Raw genomic sequence first — 23,091 nt, forward strand, 5'->3', positions numbered from 1 at the left:
GGAACAAGTTCCAACAATTTTGCCACAACTTTTATATACCAAGTAGTCATTCACATCTAACATGTGTTATGATTTGTTGTGAAACTCTCATCAAGAATATTGCAAAACCATTAATCACTAACTACGTTAATAATATTATTATTAATAATAAAATGTATAGTTACTTGTGTTTAAACCTAGAGTTTATAGAAATGAATTTTTAACTATCCATAATTAAGACCATTAACTAGGTTAACCAAACATATTCCCCTACCTAAAAAGTAGTTTCATTTGGGTTGAACTTGAAACTAGTAACCTAGGGAGCAGGTAAAACAAAGGGCAAAATAGTAATTCCATTCACCCACCATCACTACCACTAGAAAATCCATCTTCTTCATATTCACATGCTCCCATCCTTTATATTCCATTCCATTGATATTATTTATAAAAATGCCAAAATTCCCTCTGTTTTTTTATCTTCAATTTCCGATAATTATGTGGCCCCGTGATCTTCTTCCTCGTTTGTAAACCCTTTATTCCATCCCATCACTTAATTATTATTATTATTATTATTCATACAAATGACTACTGCCACTACCACCGGGGTACCATCAACCACCGATGCAAGCAGGCAGGAGATTCAAGCAGCTATTGCTAAAGCCATGGAGCTCAGGGCACTGCATGCTGCTCTGTTACAACAGACCAACAGCCCGTCACATCTCCGGTTGCCGGCGGCGTCACCTCTCCGGCGACCTCATCACTCTGCTCAGGATTACCCTGTTTTTACCCCGGTAAGCTTTTCTTTTTTACAGCGGAAAGTTGAGTACATATTAAATTAACGTGTTAATTGTAAGAATCAGGTATTGTAATTATACATAACATAGTATAATTATAATAATACGATGTAATGACATAACTACAGTATGTGTATATAGAAGTACACTACTTGATTCCCATAATTAGCAACCTTTTCTTTATTGTTATTATTTTATAGTTTTTATTAGCTAACATTTTTCGGTATGATCGGGTTTGACATTAAAAAAGGATGACGCCGTAGCTTATTGTCCGCTTATCCACCTCTATCGTAATTTAAAAGATGTTAGCTATTTTGAGATATGTGCAAAGGACAAAACAAAACTATGATGAACCACTACGCAATCTACTCTATTCAACAGACATATTGCTCGTGAAGTGGTTGATGTTTGTTATTTATCAAAATGCTTAATAGTTAATGCCATAAAAGTATTCAAACATACGTTTTCTAACTTTCTTTATAGATATTATTAAATTTTCTAAGTGTTAGTTGTAATAAATGTTTTATAGTTGATTTCATAACTATGCAGTCGTATGTGATGTTAGCAATAAATGTTAGTCGTAATAATATAATTGTTATGATATGATATTTGTTAATACACAATCAATTTTATTTTATATATATATATGCTAATTTGATTAATATAATAATAAAACTAGTAAGAGTTAAAAGGAGAATTTGTTAAAAAGTTGCATGATTGTTTTATATGTTACAATTCAAGTAACATGTAAAAGTTTTTATACGATTCTCGCAATCATCTACTTAGGGTGTGTTTGGGATTCCTTATTTTCCTCTCCTTATAACTTATGGTGGTTAAATAAGTCCTTTTTGTGTTAACAAAGTGTCTGGGAACACACAAGACCTTTTCCATTTCTCCTTATCAACAATAAGGGTTTTCAATAAGTTGGAGTTTGCTAACTTATCTCCTTATAGGATTAGAATACCCATTACACCCTTCCAAGTTCCACTCCCCCATTGCTAAATTATGTCCATTTTAGTCTTTTAACCAATAAGTTAAACCAAACACTTTTAAAAAAAATAACTTATTGTCTTATGTTAATCCAAACACTTTTTATGAAACTCCTTATTAAAAAATCACAAGACCTTTTTAACTTATCATAAAAAGGCCTTTTTACCTTAAATAAGGAATCCCAAACACCCCCTTAAATTTGGTTGCGTATACGAGATTTTATTCACACATGTCACGTTGATGCTTAACGTGACATATTACCTAACCAGTTTATTACTTTTTAGATTTAGATATAAACTAACACTACATCATATGATGAAAAATATCCATCTTAAAATTCACATCATAAAATGTGAAAAAATCACTTTTATTATTTATTTAAAAACTTTTTATAAACTACCTAACCTTTTCTGTAGCTTTTTATAAATGCATGCATCTTTTACCTTTCTCTTCACTTGTCCTATCTCTTTTATCTTTATAACTTTTTGGGCAAACTTTAATAATTCCTTAATCAATTTATTTATTTTGCAAACTAATATTAATTTACTCAAGAACCACCTTAATCAATTTACTTATTTTGCAAACTAATATTAATTTACTCAAGAACCACATAACACACTTGTAAGTACTAGTAGTGTTTCGCATATAAATCGAGAGTTAGAAAGGGGTTATGGTAAGCGATTACGGAACAACATTACTAATCAAAGTTAAAACAAAATGTATAAGTTACTCTTAACAAAATTAGTTACTCTTTAACAAAATCCATCATCTCTTAACACGGTTTACCCTCTGCATTTTCGACCAATCTATCTGGCATTCGATCAAACAATTAAACAATTTACATCTGCTAACAGAGTTATGATGATGTACCAAGATATCAAAGTTCTCCAAGTTGTTGGGATGAATCAAGTCTAAATGGAGATTTAAGATTCTTGTCTGGTTACAAAAACCCAAACACATCATCAAGAATCTTGTTCCCACCAGAATTAACCAGCATCCTCCCTCACACATACCCATCCGACGATCACAAAACCCTCACCAATCCCCGACCATCACCCGGAACCAACTTCTCTAGATCAAGAAGAAACAGCCTTGGCGATTTCACATCAATCTTGTCAAGCAACAGACACAAAACCACAACCGATACCAAGAATCATAAGCACTCAAACTTGGTGGTCCCAATGACCGATTCCCATTCAACGGTTCAATCTCAACCAAAGCCGAAATCGGGAAAGACACTTTCTTGGTTGTTTCCTCGGTTAAACAAGAAAAAACACAAAAATATAGAAAATACAGAAAAGTCTCCAAACCGGGTAGGATCAGAATCATTGGATGAAGCGGGTTTCAAATATTCGGGTATGATTGAGGCATTAAAGAAGGAACTAACCAAAGCAAATGAGAGCCGGGATGCAGCATTATTGGAAGTTTCTGAAATGAAATCTTCGGTAAATGATTTACAACAAAAGTTGGAGTATTTAGAAAACTATTGTGAAGAGCTCAAGAAAGCTTTAGATCAAGCGATGTTACGGATGAAAGATTCTGATGATTCCCGAGCCGTTAACATAAACAACAAAAAAATGCCGGTTAGTAATGAAGTAATGGTGGAAGGGTTTATGCAGATGGTATCTGAAGCAAGATTATCAGTAAAACACTTTTGCAAAACTTTGGTAGCTCAAATCGACGAAGAAGATACGGTTTTACTCAATAATATAAACTCGGCTCTTCAACCACACAAGTTATCTTTGAACTCAAAAAACTCAAAAGCAGTTTTATGCCATTTGGAAGCCGTTATAAACGAGTCACTATACCAAGATTTTGAAAACTGTGTGTTTGAAAAGAACGGGAGCCCGAAGCTTTTGGACCTGGAACAAGAACGTGAAGCACGATTCTCGTCTTTTTGTGCGCTTAGAAACTTGAGTTGGAATGAGGTTTTAAGGAAGGGGACAAAGTATTACAGTGAGGAGTTTAGTAGGTTTTGTGATCAGAAAATGAGTGGGATAATTACATCATTGAACTGGAACCGACCCTGGCCCGAACAGTTGTTGCAAACGTTTTTTGTCGCAGCTAAGTGCATATGGTTGTTGCATTTGTTGGCGTTTTCATTTAGTCCCGCACTCAGGATTTTGAGGGTGGAGGAAAACAGAAGCTTTGATGGTGGATTTATGGAGGATGTGTTTGTGGATAGGAAACGGGCTCAGAACCCGAACCGAGTGAAGGTCATGGTAATGCCCGGGTTCTACATGCATGATAGGGTTTTAAGGTGCAAGGTTCTCTGCAAGTATAAGACTGCTGGTTGAAGTGACAAACAGTAGTGTTAAATGTTAAGTTGACCATCTTTTGTTTAGTTTTTGTTGATGGGTTTATATTGATTGTGTTGTACCCTAGATGCTAATGCTGATAATTCTAATGTCGGGTTTGATCAGGATTATATGAAACGTGAATTGTAGTGAAAACCTAGACTGTGGGAACCGAGTGCTCGCGGTCAAATTGGGTAGCGTTTTATCTTAAATGATTCAAAACTATACTTCTTATTCAAATTTCGTTCGTTTTTAAAATAAATGAACATAAAAGAATTTCCCACTGAACTATTCACTAAACCATTCGGTTCATTTACATGCCTAAAGAAAATTGAACGAAATGCGAATTGTAGTAGTCAATATAAACAGACTTAGAATGGATAGAAATAACAAGAAGGCAACTTGCACAATGTTATAAAGGCTTCTCAAAAAAAGAGAATGACCTTTCTTCTACATATAAATAACAATAATGATGATAATAATAGTAATAATGATCGTTAAAATGTATATAAATTTGAACACCAAAAGCTAAAATTTTACCAAATCAAGACGTTGGTGAGCTTGGCGAAGCGCTCCACCAAAAGCTAACCGAAAGACTTGTAGTGAGTGACCGAACATAGTGCCACCATTTAGGAGGGATGTAAAGCATATCACCTTCCTCTAAAATGCAATCCATGAACTCAAGATCTTGGAATTTTGGAAACTCATTAGGGTCAATGTTGTCGAGGTCAACCTTCAGATAATAATAATGAGAATCAAACCACCAGTTAGAGGAAGCAATTTTAACCCGTTTATATAAAAACAAGTCGAATCAATCAAATAAAACGGAGCATGACATATAGGGGCATAAACTAGACATATGTTCCTGAGCTACTCGAGATTGGCTCGCCAAAAGCTCAAATCAAGCTGAGCTTAAACAAGCTCGAGCCGAATTTAACTTATCAAGCTCGAGTTGCCTCACGAGCTTATACAGGCTTATTATATACATATAACTTTTATTCAATATATTGAATATATACTTTTATAATAATAATTAAATATAAAATTATTATAAACATAACTAAATAATATATATTATGTTACGTATAAGAATGATTATATTATACAGAAAACAAGTATAAATGTATATAAGTTAAGTAATAAATAATAAATGAGCCGAGCTGAGCTTGAGCTTGAAAACTACTCACAAAACTCGAGCAAAAAAAAAGCCAGGTTCTCGTAAATTAAACAAGCCAAGCTCTAGCCTAGACAAGTCGAGCTCACCTCTTTTACACCCCTAATGCCAAATGGGCAGAGCAAGTTAAAAGTCAACCAAAATTTATTCGTGTGCATAAAACCTTTTAAATCACTTTCTTAAATAAAAATTAAGATTATTATTGTAATAATATTACACATTAATTATTTAAAAAGAGAATGGTTTTTAAGTCGGCCAGCGCAAGCTGTTTGACCTGTATTAAAACCACCCTTTTTGACCCGTCACCGTTTACCTGGCTGGAATTCTTCAACATGGATTCAGCATGCGGGTAAAGTTCCTCAGATAATGTAGCGGGATAGAGCCTAACATATTTCTTTCCAACAACCTGAAGGTGCAGTAGTATAATGTAATCTAACATTTATAAGATTGGTAAACATAAGTTGAGGTTATAACATACCTGAGCAAGAATATTATGATGAGGGTCATGATGTAACGGTGTAACTGTGCCAGCTGGACCAAACCAAGCGTTAACCGACTTCATTTCAGTTCCACCAGCAAAACAGTAGTCAGGAATAAGAATATCATTCCTTAGCTCTTGTATCTACACATATGAACAAAGATAACTAATTATTACTTACAATGAAATTAAATGATTTAATCACTAGTACATGCCTGATCAAACAAAGGATGCTGGGCTAAATAAGTAGGAACATCAGGACCGTTGGATTGAATTCTTTCAAGAAAATCAGAAAATGTTAGCATCTCTTGCTTCCAATCATTGCATAGATAGTTTTTTCCAACCTGCAAGATGTTCTACAATATATTTTTTCAGAATCTACACAATCTGCAACAAAAATCGGTCATTAGGAGAGCTTAAAGATTGACTTTTCTTAAGCATTTGATGTAAGTTTTTCATTTTAAAACCAAAAGTTAAGTTAAAAACAATATAATATCAGTTGATTGAATCTATACATCACCTCAACAGGAACAGTTCGGTATCCAGCAACCTTTTTAAGGTAATTCAAGTTATTCCACTTAGTCCTAGCTGGCCATTGAGTCATACAGTCACTTAACAAAACTGGAGAACCCGAGAGAAAATAGTCGCGCATAAATCCCTCTAACGAAAGTGCAGATCTCTTGCTAACAGGTTTACAAGACAATGACTTCTTGGGCAAGATTTGAAGGACCTACAAGTTTAACGCAACAAGTTATATATAACAAAACCAGTTTATTAAACACTATCACGTGCTATAACTTCAAGAAATGATTTGAATGACACGGAAATCTAATGAATCCAACTTTTTTACACTTGAAAACAGGGAAACCTAAGCAGTCTTCCTCATATCTACAATCTGTTGACTTTCAAAGCATCTCAGCATGATGTCAACATTCTTGCCATCTTCACTGTTTTGCTGATAAATATGTAATTCAGAGAGGCAAAACATTACTCAGCCATCAATGCACATACAAACAACAACAACCGTATCCATTAAATCCCACAAATAGCAAAACTATCTGTAGGGTCTGGGCAGGAGGGTAAGATGTAGACAAACCTTACCTCTACCCATAGGGATAGAGAGGCTGCTTCCACAGAGACCCCCGGCACCAGTAACAAACAGTTTACAAACCATCGAACCTAAAAAATATAGAGATAAGAAGCTACCAAAACACATAACAAAAGACGTGGTCGGGAGTAACATTAACATAGCATCATAAAACAAATATTTAGAATCACAAGACCAGTGTTTCATAATATCACTATTTCCTTTTTACAGTTTTGCCCTGATACAAACATCATAACAACACAATTAACAATTAATTAATTAATTAATTAATTAATTAATTAATTAATAATAACAAATGCAGTAAACTCAATTCCTCAATTCACATATAATTTCACACTCAAAAAAGTAATCAGAAACTCACCTCCTCCATATTAATCTCATTTTGATTTACTAGCAATTTAGGCTTCTCACCGCCATTAACCGAATCCTCCGAAACCCTAACAAGCGCATTCGCTCTCTCGGTCGCTTTCGCAATCGCCGCTTCCAAATCCTTCCGCAACAACACTCCTCCCATTATCAGTCCCATATCTAAAACCCTAAGCCCCTCTTTCACCTCACCATTCACATAATGAATCTTCGCAACATACAAACACGCCATCGAGTACGCGTCTCTCCACACCGGCAACACCGAGTGCCACGGCCCGGAGTGCAGCTGCTCCCACGCCATCTCACGCGCCGCCTCCGCGGCGCGTACGTCTCCGCACGCACCGAGCGTGGACATCCTCACGTACGCGTAGCCGCCTTCCTCGGATATCCTCTGGAGAATACCGTGCGCCTCGGCGTCTAACGCCGGAGTTTCGAAAATGTCGTCGGAGGTCACGGTGGCCATTGGTGGTTAGTTACGGTGGAGAAGCTTCGATTTATTTAAAAAAAATCGACGGAGAAAGAGAAGTTTCGTTTCACCGACTTTTTAAGTCTCCACTAGTGACTCACAAGTGCGTGACGTGTCCGGTTTAGAATTTTTGGTTTAACTGTTTATGTCCAGATATTATTTTAGATATTTTTCACTTTTTGCCTACGTGGCGTATGGAAATGTATAGGAAATAGGAAATTACGATATTCTCCCTGTACGGGTTTCCTAAAACAGGCAAGCATGAAGTTTGTTTTGGGCTAGGTTCGTATTTTGTTAAATGGTCCAAGTTCGGAGTATTATTTATTAATGGGCCAGGGTTTGATAGTGTACATTGGTTTATTGGTGCAAAAACTAGGTATTTTCAGGAACCGAAACCGGGTAGGAATTAAAGATGCACACAGAACCGGTTAACCGATTATTATTATTATTATTTTATTAAAAATCGGGTTTTTTCCGATTATTAACCAATTTGGCCTAACCGGTCAAAACCGGTTAGTAACCGACACGAAAAACCGGTCTAACCGGTTAATTCCCGCAAAAAAATCGGTTAGCATATTAACCGGTTAACTGATTTGTGCACCTCTAGTAGGAACCGGTTCCGAGTATGGTCAACAAAAGTTAAATCAGGTCGGGTAGGAATCGTTCCGAGTATAGTCGGGTATTTGACAAGGTTTTCCAGGTTTATTGGGGTTTTGGGTAGGGTCAGGTTTTGACAAGGTATTTCCGGTTTCGGTTTTGACGGGTCTAGGTTAGTTCTAGTTCCAGGTACAACTCTGGGAAGAAATCCTATACCAGGTCGTACTCACGGGTTAGGTACGTGTAGAAATAGATTCCGGGTCAAATACACTCGGCTGGGTCCGGAACCAGGTATTTTGTGCACCACTACATTGGTTCATAATGCAAATTGCAAAATGAGTATGATTCACTTATAGAATTATGAGTTCATTGTACTGAGTTATAATTGGAATTCAATGAATGATGGTGAAAGGGACCAAGATTGTTGTAAACATCATAAAAGTTTTTTAATAAAAAAGGCATCCCCTCAAAAGCATCCAATCACGTAGGGGGTTAGAAAGTTTGATAAAGGTCTGCAATGACGAACATGATAGTTATATCATTTGAAAAATAATAAAAAGATCACCTAATAATAAAGATCAAATGACACAAAATATATGACATTTGCTTACACCAATAGAATGATCAAACCCTTTTGGTTATTACTTATAAACCCGACTATCAGTGATGGGCCCAGGAATTATAGATGATGATTACAATAGTCACACATAAAAGTCGAGCGTGAGGCCTATATCCGTCATTTTGGGTTCATTATATACTTTTAGAATTCTTTTAAAAATGAACCTAAAATTATAGTGGTTTCCTACTTTCCTATATAAAGGATACTTTTGTATGCCTCAAAACATTGGGTAGTGCAATGTTTGTTTAATCACTGAATTTAAATATAAAAAAGTTTAGTCAGAAATTTGTAAAAAAATTAGGGAGGTAGAGAGAGAGCAATTTAAAGTGTGTCTAATTTCTATTTCAACAATACATTGATAGGCTATTCACTAGTCAAGATGTAGGGTACGGCCAATAGGGGGCTTAATATTATTTTTTTTTAAATAATCTAGCTTTTTATAAAGTACTCTCATATGTGCCTACGCCCTTTTCAAGCATATGTGCCTCCGCCTTAGATCCTAGAGGGTGTCAAATGACCGCGCACATGCAAATATAAGCTATTCTGTGTATAACGGGGTTACCCATAAATTTTATAATTCAAAGACTTGATGTATGGTTGAAGTCTCAAATATGGATACCATTTTTAGTCAACTTAGTTTGATGAGCATACGCTTGACACTTTAGCTCCAAAGTGAGATAAATGTTAGTTAAAACGAAAACTATGATTTTATATATAAATTTAAGAGATTTTCGTGCTAAATGGTAATCCATGAGGGGACTGTGAAATTTTTAATGAAAATTAACGATTCAAGAAATTTAACCTAGGAGACTCAATGAATCAGTTATGAGAGTTACATATAGGATATGATTTGATCGTGAAATGTCACAGTTAAAAGACGTCTAAGAAGCAAGGAGTTACGGTAAACATTGTAAAGGGGCGGCGATTAACAACTTAAAAAAAACTACAATGAGTTTCCCTGGCTTTGCCTTATTACTATTGTGAGCAAAGATGTGCGCTCATATAAAGGTTTGTTAAAAGTTGTTTATTAAAGATATATGATTTAAATTTACATGTATATGATAATCTTCGCAAGCGTTTAAACTAATTAATTGTAAAATATCTTAAATGTTGTAGAGGACCTTTGGCAACCCCGTATGTTATAAAGGACCTTTGTGGTAGCCTTAAATGTTGTAGAGAACTTTCTGGCATGTTGTTGCAAAGGAAGATGTTTTGTTACAGTAGTCACCAGCATAAACTGACTTATTTTAATATGCATTTAAGAAGAACTCGACCCTTTTAACAGCAATTGGAAAGGGAAGGCGAGTTAAAGGGCATCGAAAAACCATAAGAGAAGGAAGAGGTTTTATAGAAAACTGGTTGATCAGGGTAAAAGAAATACACTCAGATCCATTTGGGTCTATTGGAAATTTGGAATTACACAACGGGTCAATTTGGATCGACAAATTTAAACGAGGTAGAATGAGTCGGTTTAAGTCCAAATAGAAAAGCCAAACCCACTACCATTAGGCATTAGCCACCACCTATCCGTTGCCCGGTAGCCAGAGTGCCACCACGGACACAACTACCACCCTAAACAAGTCGCCACAGCCGCCGTCAATGCATCCTCCGTCAACACCACGTCAGCAGCACTGTTAAGGTATGTGCTGCTGCCTTCTCCAACACCACCGCCAGGATTTCCATTGCTGCCAATACCCATACCACAAGGCACAAGCCACCAAAATAAATACTAACGGACAACGGAGAAGGCGTCCTAAAACGACTCATTTCAACCCAAACTAATTTTAGTCCGAACCATGTTGACCTGCACCATTTTTTAACATGGTTCGTTCTAACCCGAACAAACTTTCACTCAAGCCTGTTCCGACCTAAACCCAGTGTGACCTAAAACTCAATCCGACCCAGTTGTTCCATGCTTAATTTAATAATTTAGATTGTTTGTGACTCATGAGCTAAACTTAATAAAGAACTCATTAGCATCACACATATAGGTAAAACTTGGTTCAATAGGAAAGTAATGAAGTCATCCTGCAGGTTCGACCGTTCCTTTAGCATTCATTCAAGAATCATAAACATGCAAAAGAAAGATTCATTTTCACAGAGACATCCATTCTACAGTATGCAACTGCTCGAGATCATTATTTAAGCATCAAAATCAGCAACAATAAAACTATTGTCAACAGCCTTACATTCTTATCAGAAACAACAGCTTAAATAATGCCATCACTGTCCTCATACCTGCATCCAAGAAAACGGAACTAATTTGTTAATGAAAACAATCTGAATTACAAAACTAGAAGAGGCAAGTCAAAATAGGTTTGGGTCAAAACAGTTTATTTCTTGTACAAAACGGGTCGAATTGACCCAAAACATACTTTGCACAAAAATGTGAGCTTTATCACAAGTATTTAGTGTCAAACAACCCCCCAAAAAATAAAATAAAATAAAAATAATGATAATCTTTCAAGAGGAGGTAAGTCAAAATGTAAACTTGAAAGAGCCCAATTTAAAAAGAAAGCAGTTTATGAGGCTCCTCCATACACCAAAATGCAATTTGAACAAATTTTGACCTTTTTCTCATAATTAGACAGACCAAAAATGTCACCTTTAAATAAAAATATTAAAATAAGAGAGACTTACAGTCAATCATTGAAGAACATTCTGAAATTTATGCTCCTAAATACTCCAAGATGTCGTCATTGCTAAGCCAATAATCAAAATCTGTATCCAATGAAGTCGTTCCATTAATTCCAAAATTAAACGGGCTACCGAATCCTCCATAATCTAGTGATAGACTATTGATTGATGATTCAAAATGGTTCTCAATGGGTCTTTCTAGCCCGTTATGAAATCCATCGTTTTGAAGATTCTGCAAACCATCAGCCAGGACTGCATTCGGGCTTTCGTTCTGGAACACGTTAATCGGCTGCTTCCCTGCAACCGGTGGAGTATGAACCATATATGGAACCAGATTATGTAATTCCAAACTTTGTGGCCCATGGTGGGCCCCGGTTGGTATATAATGAGATTCTTGAACCAGTGGATACAATAACGTGTCACTAGCCTCGGGTATTTGAACATCGTTTCCAGTTTCAACCAACAGAGGTCTGCCAGCTGTCAACGTATGGTTGTTGGGTATATTTTCTTGAATCGCGCCCATTTGGTTTATTTCGGGCACAATATCTTGTGGCTCGTATGATGCTATTTGTTGCTGAGGTGGCTTCGACGGTTCAGGTTTCCCCCTTTTAGGAACGTTGACACGAGGATCTTTAGATGAAACTGAGGCCCGCATGTTTTCTTGAACCGGGCCCATTTGGTTTATATCAGGCCCAGTATCCCGTGGCTCGTATGATGCTATTTGTTGCTGAGGTGGCTTCGATGGTTCAGGTTTCCCCCTCTTAGAAACGTTGACACGCGGATCTTTAGATGAAACTGAGGCCCGCGTGCTTTCAAGCCCGTCAACATCATAATCACTATCATAACTATTTGGAGGTCGCTTTTTATTAACACAACCAACTGATAGACTATCGGTTATCCCTGAACCGCCATTATCACCACTCGATTGTTGGATTAAAGATTCCTCTTGGGTCAACACTGCTGACCAAATTGAACCCTCTTTAGCAGTCATCTTGTCTTGCAAGCACTTTGACCGATTGACCAATTTTCTAACTTTAGCAATATTTGGTGACATGTGTTTAATAACAGCAGTTAAAACCCCAACTTTCCACATCTTCTTCAAATCATGAGGCTTTTTGTACGGTGGAGGTTGGCCCATTGGAAGCCCTAATCCGGCCCACCAATCTTCACCGCCAGTGGGCCACCACGGTGGCGGGAGACCTTTATCTAATGGAAACTTCCTCTGTGGTGGATCACAATGTTGCATTAAAGATGATAAAAGTGAGCCCAATGTTGCATCTTGTAAATCTTGAAGAATGCTATCTGAGTTCCCGTTTTGACGCCCAGTTCCTCGTTTAGATATGCATTCAGTCTCGTGTTTGGCTATGGCCGCAGGCCCGTTTTGGTCAAACTTGACTTTCTCTTTCCACCAAGCGCACAAGTTCTCCGATGAACCGCTAACAGGCTTACCCGTATCGGGAATGATCCCATAAACAAACCCACGGACGTTGCAGTCTTCTATAAGTTTCAACATGTACTTCAAGATCCCATCTTGAGCCCTAGACATCTTCTTTCTACGGGCCTGATCACTCGCTTGTTTAGCCTTTTGCTTGTCTAAAGCTTGTTGGGCTAAAATCTTTTGCTTTACTTTTATTCTTTTGAGCTTAATTCGATCCTTGTACATCCGTCTTTCAAGATCTTCAGCGTCAATTTCTTCATCACTTACATCTTTCTCTGATATATTCTCACACCTTATATCATCATCACCTTCGAAGTCTGAACCGTTCTCAAACCCGTTGGTATCAATCATAAGATCATCCATCGCTATTCAAATGTACGAAATCCAACAAATAATTAAAAAAAAAATCTCTCAGAGGAATTTCATCAAACACTTAACATGCACTAAACTCCTGGAAGCACAGATATAAACCTAGTGGATCGAACTAATCGAATCAACCGATGAACAAAAGTAAGTTTCTCTCAGAGGAATTTCGTCGAACACTTGACATGCACTAAACTCCCCAAACGAATCCTTACCCAAAACAACACAGAATTAAAACCCAGTTGACCAAACTGATAAAATCAAGTTCGCACCCTATAAACTTGAATAAAAAACACAAGAATCAAATCCAGGTTTGAAGGGGTATGCACCCGCCTTAACATCGAGCGGGGCGGGTCAACCCACAAGATATAGACAAGAGGCTTGAAATCAGGAAACATCTGCGCGTGGCGCATATCACATATGCGCAAGCGCAAGCGGGGCGGGTCAACCCACAAAGCCAAAACCTATGCGCAAGCGCATGAAACATCTGCGCGTGGCGCATATCACATATGCACACAACACACACATTTAGTGTGAGAATAAAGAGAAGACCTTGCGCATCCCCGGGATAGGCGCATAAAGGCCGCGCGTAAGCGACACACAACAAATGAGACAATAGTCTAATCCAAATCAGGATAAGGACAACCATGATTGTACTCATCAGGCAACCTTCCAGAAGATATCTTTTAAGGAATAAAGAATGTGCTGATGTTGACAGCTGCCAATGAAGGGTGGACAACTCAGCAAAGCCCATGTGCCACCACGTGATGGCACATGGGTCAGGTGAAATACCTTGGTTAGAGAATAATCAATGAAAAAGCACCAGGTGTCCTAAGTACACGTGGCGCAAAGCAATAGGAGGAGGCCAAAAAGGCCCTAATTGGGTCTGAGCCCAATCATTGGAAACCCTAGCACTATAAATACTAGGCAGCCTCCACAGTTGGAGGCAGGCAAGAAAATATATTCTAAGTCCTTTACTCATTTTCAGATCCTGATTATCCTCTCATACAATATCTGATTCTCACACCGGAGGGTTACCCCAAAGAGGACCCCTCTGTCCCTTTCTGAGGGGTAAGCTCACGGTGCTGTTCGTTTTGTAGGTGGAAGAACTCGTATCTCGGAAAACCATCGGTGATATAGCACACTCGTACCCGAGGAACGTTGATCGTATACAAGTAAGTCGATACACGCTTCTTCATTGGCGCCATCACCTGTTACAACGGCAACAAAACCACTATTTCATCAATTTTCTCTCTGAAAATCTTCACCATGGTTTCCGGTGTTCGAAACAACGATCAAGTTCTGGAGGATAATGAGCTTGAGGATGTTAATGAGGGACATCAGGTTCTGAGGGCGCCGCGTGACACTGCGCGCACCACCAGTAACCATCCCTTCAACACAACACCTCATAGTCAAACTGAAACTCCCCCAGACGATCTCACGTTCCAAAATCTGACTGGTGCAAAACAAAAAGGACCAATGGGCCCGGAAGTTGGAACCAATGACCCTAAAGAATGGCTCATAAACGAACAACGGCGTTTAATGGACAAATACAATGAGTTGGTAAAACACAAAAAGTTAGCCGATTTAACACAAAGGCTCGCATTTGATAAACAAACCATTCAGGGAACAACAAAAAAGACGCGCGCGCTGGAAGACGGTCATTCTGTTCACACCGAACAAGCTGATATTAGTGATGAGGAAGAGGTGCACAGCATGAAGAAGACGCGAGATACTCATGCAGGAGGTTCACAGCTTCGCGCACACATGCACATAGCACCTGTAGCCAAAGCTGATATGGATTTATACACACCATACAACCCACAAGCGAAAGGGCAAGTGGACGTAACCACACCATATAGGCCAGCCATCTTGGTAAAACATTCAAAATTCGCTGAGCGCATTGCGAAGGCTCCCATTCAACACAAAACCAAGATGCCAAGTGGTTTAGGCAAGTACGATGGTACAACAGATCCAGATGATTTCTTACAAGGTTTTTATAACACTGGAAACTTAGAAAGCTGGACGATGCCAACATGGTGTCACATGTTTGCTTGCTGCCTCACGGGTGCAGCGCGTGTCTGGTTCGAAAGCTTGCCGACATGACAAATCGATGGGTTCGAAAAGCTATTGGAAAAGTTCCAGGCTCACTTTGTACAGCAGCGCAGACACACGCGCGACCCCGATGACATCATGCACTGCGTACGCAGGAATGATGAAACCATTGAAGACTACATAACTCGTTTCAATCAGGAATCTCTTGCAATTGGAGGCATCACTGAACAACTCTTGCGCGTGACCTTTATACAAGGTGCGCGCAGTGATCAACTCCGCATAGCTCTCGTGAGCAGAGAAGGCATGCCAACCACTTGGGCTAAGCTTATGGAAGCATCGCGAGTCTTCGCGCGAAATGAAAAACAAATTTCCCAAGACAGAGCAAGAGATAAAGGGCATCAAACAGAAGCACCACACAACAATGAAAGGAGGGGCAAACAAAACTCCGTATGGTCCAGGTTGCAACAAACCAATTATTCTCCTGCAGAAAAGCAAGCGCAACAAAGTTCACCCCAACCCCAAAAAGACATTCTTAATCGCGGAGAAGGTGACAAGAAGGAAGGCGGCAGAGAGCCTAACAGACCTCTACCAAGAATATGGACTCCCCTCACCAAAACGCCTTCGCAAGTGTTAAGCACAGAGAATGTCCAGTTTAAAAACCCCAGGCCATTACTCCATAAGGGACCACCGAACAGTGGCAAATATTGTGAGTTTCACAAATCCACAGGGCACAACACCGATACATGTCATCATTTGAAGGATGCGATCGAAAAAGATGTGAAATCAGGCAAGTTGGCTCACCTGGTAAAAAATCCAAGACCAGAGAACGAACAACCAGACGGAGCCTCAGCCAGTAAAAAATTCAAAAGAATCTGTGTAGCTGAAGGAAGAAGGCAAGGGCAAGGATCGAGGAAGAGAAGCGCAAATCCAAGGGGATTGGCGCGAGCAACAAGTAATCTTTCCAAGAATCAGAGAAGGCCCGTCTATCAGCAGTCCTCTAGTCATCACTGCACACATCGCTCATTATGAAGTGTCAAGAGTCCTGGTAGACACCGGTAGTGAGTCAGACATCATGTATGAGCAATGTTTCAGGAAGTTGGATCCAGCAGACCAAGCAAGGCTCGAAGTTGTGAGTGCACCAATCTCGGGTGTCTCAAACGAAATTATTCACCCCGTAGGTCAGATACAAGCCAGCTGAAATTGTCAACTTCCTGGTCTTGCCCACCACTTCATGCCATAGTATGATCTTGGGTAGAGGAACGATTGCCCAATTCAACGCCATACCGTCACCAGCGCATGGCGCGTTGGGGGTCCCAACACCGACAGGAGTAACATTTGTGTACCGAGATCATTTATGCACAGTAATAAGTATACCTCGAGAGGGGAGAATGAAGCTTCTAGTGGCAAACAACGCGCCAGAGGAATGGATTCTCAACCCAAAATTCCCAGAACAAACAATCACAATCGGAGCTACGATATCATATGACACAAGAGTGAGAATGAAAAGATTGCTCACAACGCATATGTCAGTCTTCGCGTGGCAACATTCTGATATGACTGGGGTTCCGCGAGACCTGGCGCAGCACTCTCTCAACACATTCAAGTCCGTGGAGCCAATTGCTCAAAAGAAAAGAGTCATGGGAGACGAGAAGACAAAGGCCATGAATAAGCAAGTAGAAGATCTACTGCGCGCGAATATCATTCGCCCAATACGATATCAAACATGGGTAGCCAATCATGTGATGGTAAAGAAGAGCAATGGGTCATGGAGAATGTGCATTGATTTCAAGGACCTCAACAAGGCGTGTCCAAAAGATTGTTACCCCCTCCCAAACATTGACATGAAGGTGGACTCTGTGGTGCCATTTAAGCTCAAATGTTTCTTGGATGCCTATAAGGGCTATCGCCAAATTTAAATGGCACCACAGGATGAAGACAAGACTGCTTTCAGAACTGACAAGGGTGTTTTCTGTTACACAAAAATGCCCTTTGGTTTGAAGAATGCAGGAGCCACTTACCAAAGACTCATGGATGCAATTTTCAACGAGCAGATTGGAAAAAACTTAGAAGTCTACGTTGATGATTTGGTGATTAAAAGCAGGGAGGAAAAACAAATGCTCAAAGACATCGAAGAAACCCTTCGACGCCTAAAGGAAGTAAACATGAAGCTCAACCCGAGCAAATGCACATTCGGCGTGGAAGAACTCGTATCTCGGAAAACCATCGGTGATATAGCACACTCGTACCCGAGGAACGTTGATCGTATACAAGTAAGTCGATACACGCTTCTTCAAGGTTCAATAAACTGATCAAATTGGAATAAAAAAAAGGTTAATTTATTATTAATATTCTCCGGAAACGTCGAATAACGATGGTTACAAAGAATGATTGAGAAAACCGAAGAAATGGGTGGGATGTAGAAACGGATACCTGGGATCAATCAATCAGCTTCAAAAACATATAATAATAATGAAGGATAATTGAAACCCCATGCTATGGATAAGGGGATGGAAAATAGGTTGGGAATAATATTAATAATTAGAAATGAGTGAATGAATGGAAGATGCGGAGGAGCATTTGGATTATGTGCGTGTATAAAGCATCTGCGCCAGAATCGATTGGAAGATGGATTTTGGTGAGGGTCAAAAGACAATTTCAAGTGGCCGACGAGTTTTAACAAAATAATATAATAATTCAACAATTCAACTAGATTTTTGCTTCTATTTAAACACTTGCTAAACATTTTTAAATAGATAATTACTAGTATGTATTTTCTAATTTAATGCAGACTGAATATTTATTTGTCTTACTTCTTTAGTGGGGACTCGAGTTTAATCCTCTCTTGTATTATTTTTAGTGAAGTATAATAATGAAGGATTAAAACTAGGTTTTACGAGAATGTTAGTTCCTGAGTTTTATTTAATGAGAGAAAAGAAAGAGAGGATTGAAATAAAAAAGAAAGAAAGGGGGATGAAAATGTGTTACTTCATTTGATGTTGAGTTTAATGAAAATGTAAGGAACAGAAAGAAAATTTAGGAGTTAATAGGCAGTTAATATAATACACACCCATTTTCTCTTGTAATCCGTTCAATTTGAAATAATGAGTATGGACTTAAATTTTCTAGCATTTTGTCTTCTTTCTCCCCTGCTCTATTTAAAAAATATCTGAAACATGATTCCTTAACCTTTTCTTCTCATTTCCCTCCTCTGCCATCTTTAAATGAGACTCGGGAACACAGCGTTAGTTCGTATGCCGAGCCCACCCGGGTTTTCTTTCTACTGTGTGTTACGTCAGATAATTATGCTCTTGTGGTGACACAACTGTTAAAGGACAGTCGGCGCCGTGGATGTGGAGATGGATTCAGTAGAGATCGTTTTTCTGATAATGGTTCACACAGAGGAGATCATTAGACAGAGAAATTAATTTAGGGTTTTTAAAAATTAAAATAAATGGTTAAAAAAATGTATCGGATCATTTATCTTTTTCGTGTTATAAGACCGTCCGTAGTGGCAACGTTGCCACCTGCGTTTTGGAGGATAACGCGGGGGGTACAACCCCCCCTGCGTTTTGTAATTTTTTTTGGCTACGTTATATATACAACGCGAGAATTGGCTCCAATATCAAAAAATGAGCCGTTATATATTACCTTGCAGTGGGTTACGACCACGGCGGTTTTCTGGTTGCCATGGTTTTTGTGGTGTTGGACGGAGCATTGGACGGAGTTTGGCTGGTTTTCTGGTTGCCACGGCCGAAGCATTGGACGGAGTTTGGTGGTGGTGTTGCCATGGCTGCTGGTGATATACATATGGTGTGGTTTTAGGGTTTTGATTGGTATATGTAAGTATGTAATGAATGGTTTTTTATGGGCCGGTATTTAGTGTGTTAGTTTGGGCTTATATGGCCTTATTTTTGTTTGACTCGTAGTCTCATAGTACTCACTAGAGGTGTACAAATCGGGTTTTTCAAATATCCGGGTTTGGGTATGATCGGGTTTTGAAAAATCAGCTATTGGCAATATCCGGGTAGGATTAATGTAACTTTTATTTAATACAATATTATTGTTATTTGATTATTCTTATTAAAAAATTTAAAAAAAAACAAAAAGTGTAAAAGTGACTGGGCGTCACATGGCGCATAACGCCTGGGGGTGGAGAGTTATGACTACACCCTGTTTTTGTAAAAAACAATAACTCTGACTGGACGCCACATAACGTATAATGACTGGAGGTGGAGAGTTATGGCTACACATGGTCTAATTGCCCCCAAATAAAATAAAATGATTGTATATAGTTAAAAGGACGAGTATACCCTCGTGATTCCGGATAAACGGGAACCAAGTAAATACAACCAAGCAACCAACCCACGGGAGCAACAATGGCGTCCATTACTACTACTTTAGCTGCAGGTAGTTGTTTAGTGGCGCCAAGTGCTAGCAGACTTGTGACCTCCGTTTCTCCGGTGGTGGTGTACCGGCTGAGGAATAATCGAGGCGCATTATCATCATCAAGAAGAAAAGTACTTGTGGTTCGTGCTGCAAGAATCGAATCCAAAGGCGTTTCCCTAGGTGCCAGAGCTCCAGATTTTCAGGTTATCAGTATTATTATTTGATTATGATTCAATTTATTGTTATTATTAATGGCGGATTATTTATTTATTAACTTGGTGACAGCTGGAGGAGCCACTCACCGGAACTGTGTGGAAATTAGACGACTTCCAATCTTATCCTGCATTACTGGTACTACGCAAATTATATATAAATAAATAAATAATTATTCATGATACTCAGTTTTATAAATTATAATATTCATTCACCAAATGTCTTACATATTCCTGTTTGGTTTAGATTCTAGGCAAGCTTAAACGACTTCGAGCCTTAAAATAAACTCCTTTAGTAAATGATCAAGCCTATTATTTATATAATCATTATTTAATGTAATAAATGTCTAATTATATGATAAGAGTCAGGTTATCGTACAATAATCCTTAACGTACAAAACGTATGCGAATCACGCTCAAGGCAAAAACAAAACGCTCAAAGGCAAAAACAAGGTAAAATCATAATACGCTCAAAACAGGTTTCGTGAAGAAAACTAAAAAAATGATCGATTAAAGATCCAAATCTGTTTTTTTTTGGTGAATCAATGATTAATTGGGTATGTATTGATGATTCTGCGATGTTGAGATGTGATTTCATGGATCAATTGCGTGAATATAGGTATTTTTGTACGTTAAGGATTATTGTATTCTATCCTTTATCTATATTATAATATTTATTACATATAAAATTATGATAAAACTAACTAAATATTATATATATATAAAAATATAATTAAAAATATATAAAAACAAAGTTAAAGTGTATATAAATTAATTAATAAATAAATAACAAATGAGTCAAGCTAGAGCTTGAAATAACGAGTCACTGGCCGAGCTCGAACTTTAGACAAAAAACTCAAAATGAACCGAGCAACGAGTCGAGTTTGCTTGCACTTGGTTCGTTTGCACCTTTACCTGAACCGCTGAACGGATGAGCATAGTTATAGGTTATGACATCTTTGGCAGGTTATGTTCATTTGCAATCACTGTCCCTTTGTTAAGCACTTGAAAAAGGACATTGTGAAGCTTACAAACTTCTACGTGAAGGTAGGTTGCAAACTATACGTTTTCGTTAAGTACTGTGACCTTGCATATTTAACAATGTAGACTCTTTGTTCTACGAAACAGAAAGGACTTGCAGTTGTTGCAATATCATCAAACTCCATAGTTACTCACCCGCAGGTTCGGTTCACTTCAGTTTGCCATTTTTGAAACATATCAGTTTGATTTTCATATGAAAAACGATCATTTCTATGGCAGGATGGACCGGTTTTCATGGCGGAAGATGCAAGAAATTTTAATTATCCATTCCCATACCTATATGATCATGTATGCCAATTATTCTTTGTATAATAATTTCATACATACATTTATATATCTTTGAGGTATGTACATGATTTTATATATACTTATAAGCGAGCAGTCACAAAATGTTGCAAGAGATTATGGAGCAGTTTGCACACCTGAGTTTTTCCTATTTAAAAAGGTACAATAATTAACAATAGCCTCTGAAAAATTAATTATGATCATAACCGAGCACGGGTTGGTTGCAGGATGGGCGTCGACCTTTTGAACTCGTTTATCACGGTCAGTTTGATGATTCTCGACCGAGTAATAATGTTAGTGTCACGGGGAGGTCGGTTACGTCTTTTAGAACGATAATTGATAATCTTCTATATTATTTAGTTATGTTTCTCTTAGAATAAACGGTTCTGTATATTGTAGGGACTTGAACTTGGCAATAGATTGTGTTCTTAGTGGACAACCAGTACCCACAAATCAAAAACCAAGGTATCTGTATATGTTGTTGACTTTGTGGTTGTCACATATGTTTCATTTCTGTTTGAAAATATTGCACAAATTATTCATGTGGCTTGACCATATTGCAAATTTCGTCTAAACATATTTGAGAGCGTTGCAAATATAGTCCCTGCTGTAAATCATGATTAGGCTTTAATGGAAAAGTGATGTCATGTGTTATTCATGTGAGGGTAATTGTGTCTTTTCAAATTCGAAACCTGAACAAAATACACTTTCAAACTCCAGAACTCGTAAGTCGACTTCATCAGTCATCACTTTCGATTATGCACTAATCGAAGGTGATGAAGTAGACTTTAGGAATTTTGGTGTTTGAAAATTGCAAGAGGATTTTATTATAATGACACAATTACCTTCACTTGAAGGGCACATGCCATACTTCGCCATTAAAAACCAAATGGGTTAACCGTGCGGACTAAACTTGCAGCCCTCTCACAAATGTTTGGTCTAAGTTTGCAGTTTTTAAATCTGGAGACCAAACTTACAATGTTGTCAAACCACGAGAACCATTTGTGTAATCAACCAATATTTTCAAAATTTACTCTTCTTGACAGCGTTGGATGCAGCATAAAATGGCATCCCGGGGGAAATGTTTAAGTCGGGACATATTGTGCAATGTAATGAAGGTACACATTAGGTTTATTTTACATGTTGTAACCTTTTTATTTATTTAAAGCAAGCGATTTAAAAGGTGATTTTACCTTATCCTATTTTACGGGTTTTCCTTTTTAGTTAAATCTGCTAGTTTAACTCATTTGATTCTTTTGTTTCATTGTAGCCTTGAGATGTTGGGTAGATAAATGGTGTATAGGTACAAAATTTCATTTGATGAATTAATATTGTTCAAAAATGCCCAAAGAGAGGGGAAGACTTGTAGTAGTACCCCTAGTACAAGTTACTTTGTGATTGATAACTCAAATGTTTAAAACATATGTGTTGGTTATATATTCATTTATTGAACTAGTACATTTTATTTTGCATTTGTTTGTGTTTGAAGTTTTACATCCGTAAAAGGAGGGGGGGGGGGGGGGTAGATTCTGCATGAGAGTCATTTGCATGGCCTTAATTTCTTTTCTTTTCTTTTTGTGGGTTCAAATTTCTTTTTGGGTTATTTGGTTTATTAATATCCGGTGACAAATTTTTCATGTGGTCGAGTCGGGTATTTGATCCGGTGATAAGGTGTCTATGCTGTATCAGAAATTGCATATGTTGTTGTGTTCAAATATTGCAAATTGCATATTTTAATTCAGAAATTATGACTTGCAAAAAAGAAAAAAAAAACTATCTAAATTTATACAGAGATATTACTCTTTC

The 23,091-nt window shown here is 38.0% G+C and overlaps 3 protein-coding genes and 1 pseudogene across 4 annotated transcripts; 2 read left to right on the plus strand and 2 right to left on the minus strand.

The window, feature by feature from the left end:
* The first annotated feature begins 318 nt into the window (after nucleotides 1-318).
* LOC143620298 (IRK-interacting protein-like) lies at nucleotides 319-4,181 on the plus strand. The gene is made up of 2 exons (XM_077092002.1): nucleotides 319-770; nucleotides 2,618-4,181. Exons 1-2 carry the CDS (start codon nucleotides 561-563, stop codon nucleotides 4,058-4,060), a joined length of 1,653 nt encoding a protein of 550 aa, XP_076948117.1. The 5' UTR covers nucleotides 319-560; the 3' UTR covers nucleotides 4,061-4,181.
* Nucleotides 4,182-4,468: 287 nt separating this feature from the next.
* Nucleotides 4,469-7,918, minus strand: LOC143620299 (lysine-specific demethylase JMJ30-like). The gene is made up of 6 exons (XM_077092003.1): nucleotides 7,182-7,918; nucleotides 6,233-6,442; nucleotides 5,928-6,056; nucleotides 5,713-5,856; nucleotides 5,548-5,640; nucleotides 4,469-4,793 (listed from the first exon to the last, which is right to left on the minus strand). The coding sequence occupies exons 1-6, from the start codon at nucleotides 7,647-7,649 to the stop codon at nucleotides 4,605-4,607; spliced, it is 1,233 nt and encodes a 410-aa protein (XP_076948118.1). The 5' UTR covers nucleotides 7,650-7,918; the 3' UTR covers nucleotides 4,469-4,604.
* A 2,764-nt stretch (nucleotides 7,919-10,682) lies between these two features.
* On the minus strand, nucleotides 10,683-13,614 carry LOC143620300 (ETHYLENE INSENSITIVE 3-like 3 protein pseudogene; annotated as a pseudogene). Its single transcript, XR_013151317.1, has 2 exons — nucleotides 11,509-13,614; nucleotides 10,683-11,106 (listed from the first exon to the last, which is right to left on the minus strand). The product of XR_013151317.1 is annotated as an ETHYLENE INSENSITIVE 3-like 3 protein pseudogene (transcript).
* Nucleotides 13,615-19,718: 6,104 nt separating this feature from the next.
* On the plus strand, nucleotides 19,719-22,736 carry LOC143620148 (uncharacterized). The gene is made up of 10 exons (XM_077091900.1): nucleotides 19,719-19,950; nucleotides 20,033-20,098; nucleotides 20,926-21,006; nucleotides 21,088-21,141; nucleotides 21,220-21,288; nucleotides 21,383-21,445; nucleotides 21,513-21,595; nucleotides 21,685-21,750; nucleotides 22,332-22,403; nucleotides 22,556-22,736. Exons 1-9 carry the CDS (start codon nucleotides 19,738-19,740, stop codon nucleotides 22,372-22,374), a joined length of 738 nt encoding a protein of 245 aa, XP_076948015.1. The 5' UTR covers nucleotides 19,719-19,737; the 3' UTR covers nucleotides 22,375-22,403; nucleotides 22,556-22,736.
* Nucleotides 22,737-23,091: the final 355 nt, after the last annotated feature.

The sequence above is a fragment of the Bidens hawaiensis genome, unplaced genomic scaffold, assembly GCF_021521415.1.
Source record: "Bidens hawaiensis isolate Kalapana, Puna unplaced genomic scaffold, B.hawaiensis_p1.1 tig00002553_1, whole genome shotgun sequence".
Classification (NCBI taxonomy): Eukaryota; Viridiplantae; Streptophyta; class Magnoliopsida; order Asterales; family Asteraceae; genus Bidens; species Bidens hawaiensis.

Excerpts from the sequence above, each read along its gene's own strand:
- LOC143620148 (XM_077091900.1), top strand. The coding sequence starts at position 19,738 with ATGGCGTCCATTACTACTACTTTAGCTGCAGGTAGTTGTTTAGTGGCG. Across the intron at positions 20,099-20,925 it reads AATCTTATCCTGCATTACTG|GTTATGTTCATTTGCAATCA; the intron begins GTACTACGCAAA and ends CATCTTTGGCAG. Across the intron at positions 21,142-21,219 it reads CCATAGTTACTCACCCGCAG|GATGGACCGGTTTTCATGGC; the intron begins GTTCGGTTCACT and ends TTTCTATGGCAG.
- LOC143620298 (XM_077092002.1), top strand. The coding sequence starts at position 561 with ATGACTACTGCCACTACCACCGGGGTACCATCAACCACCGATGCAAGC. Across the intron at positions 771-2,617 it reads ATTACCCTGTTTTTACCCCG|AGTTATGATGATGTACCAAG; the intron begins GTAAGCTTTTCT and ends ATCTGCTAACAG.
- LOC143620299 (XM_077092003.1), bottom strand. The coding sequence starts at position 7,649 with ATGGCCACCGTGACCTCCGACGACATTTTCGAAACTCCGGCGTTAGAC. Across the intron at positions 6,057-6,232 it reads ACCGAACTGTTCCTGTTGAG|GTTGGAAAAAACTATCTATG; the intron begins GTGATGTATAGA and ends AACATCTTGCAG. Across the intron at positions 5,857-5,927 it reads AGCATCCTTTGTTTGATCAG|ATACAAGAGCTAAGGAATGA; the intron begins GCATGTACTAGT and ends TCATATGTGTAG.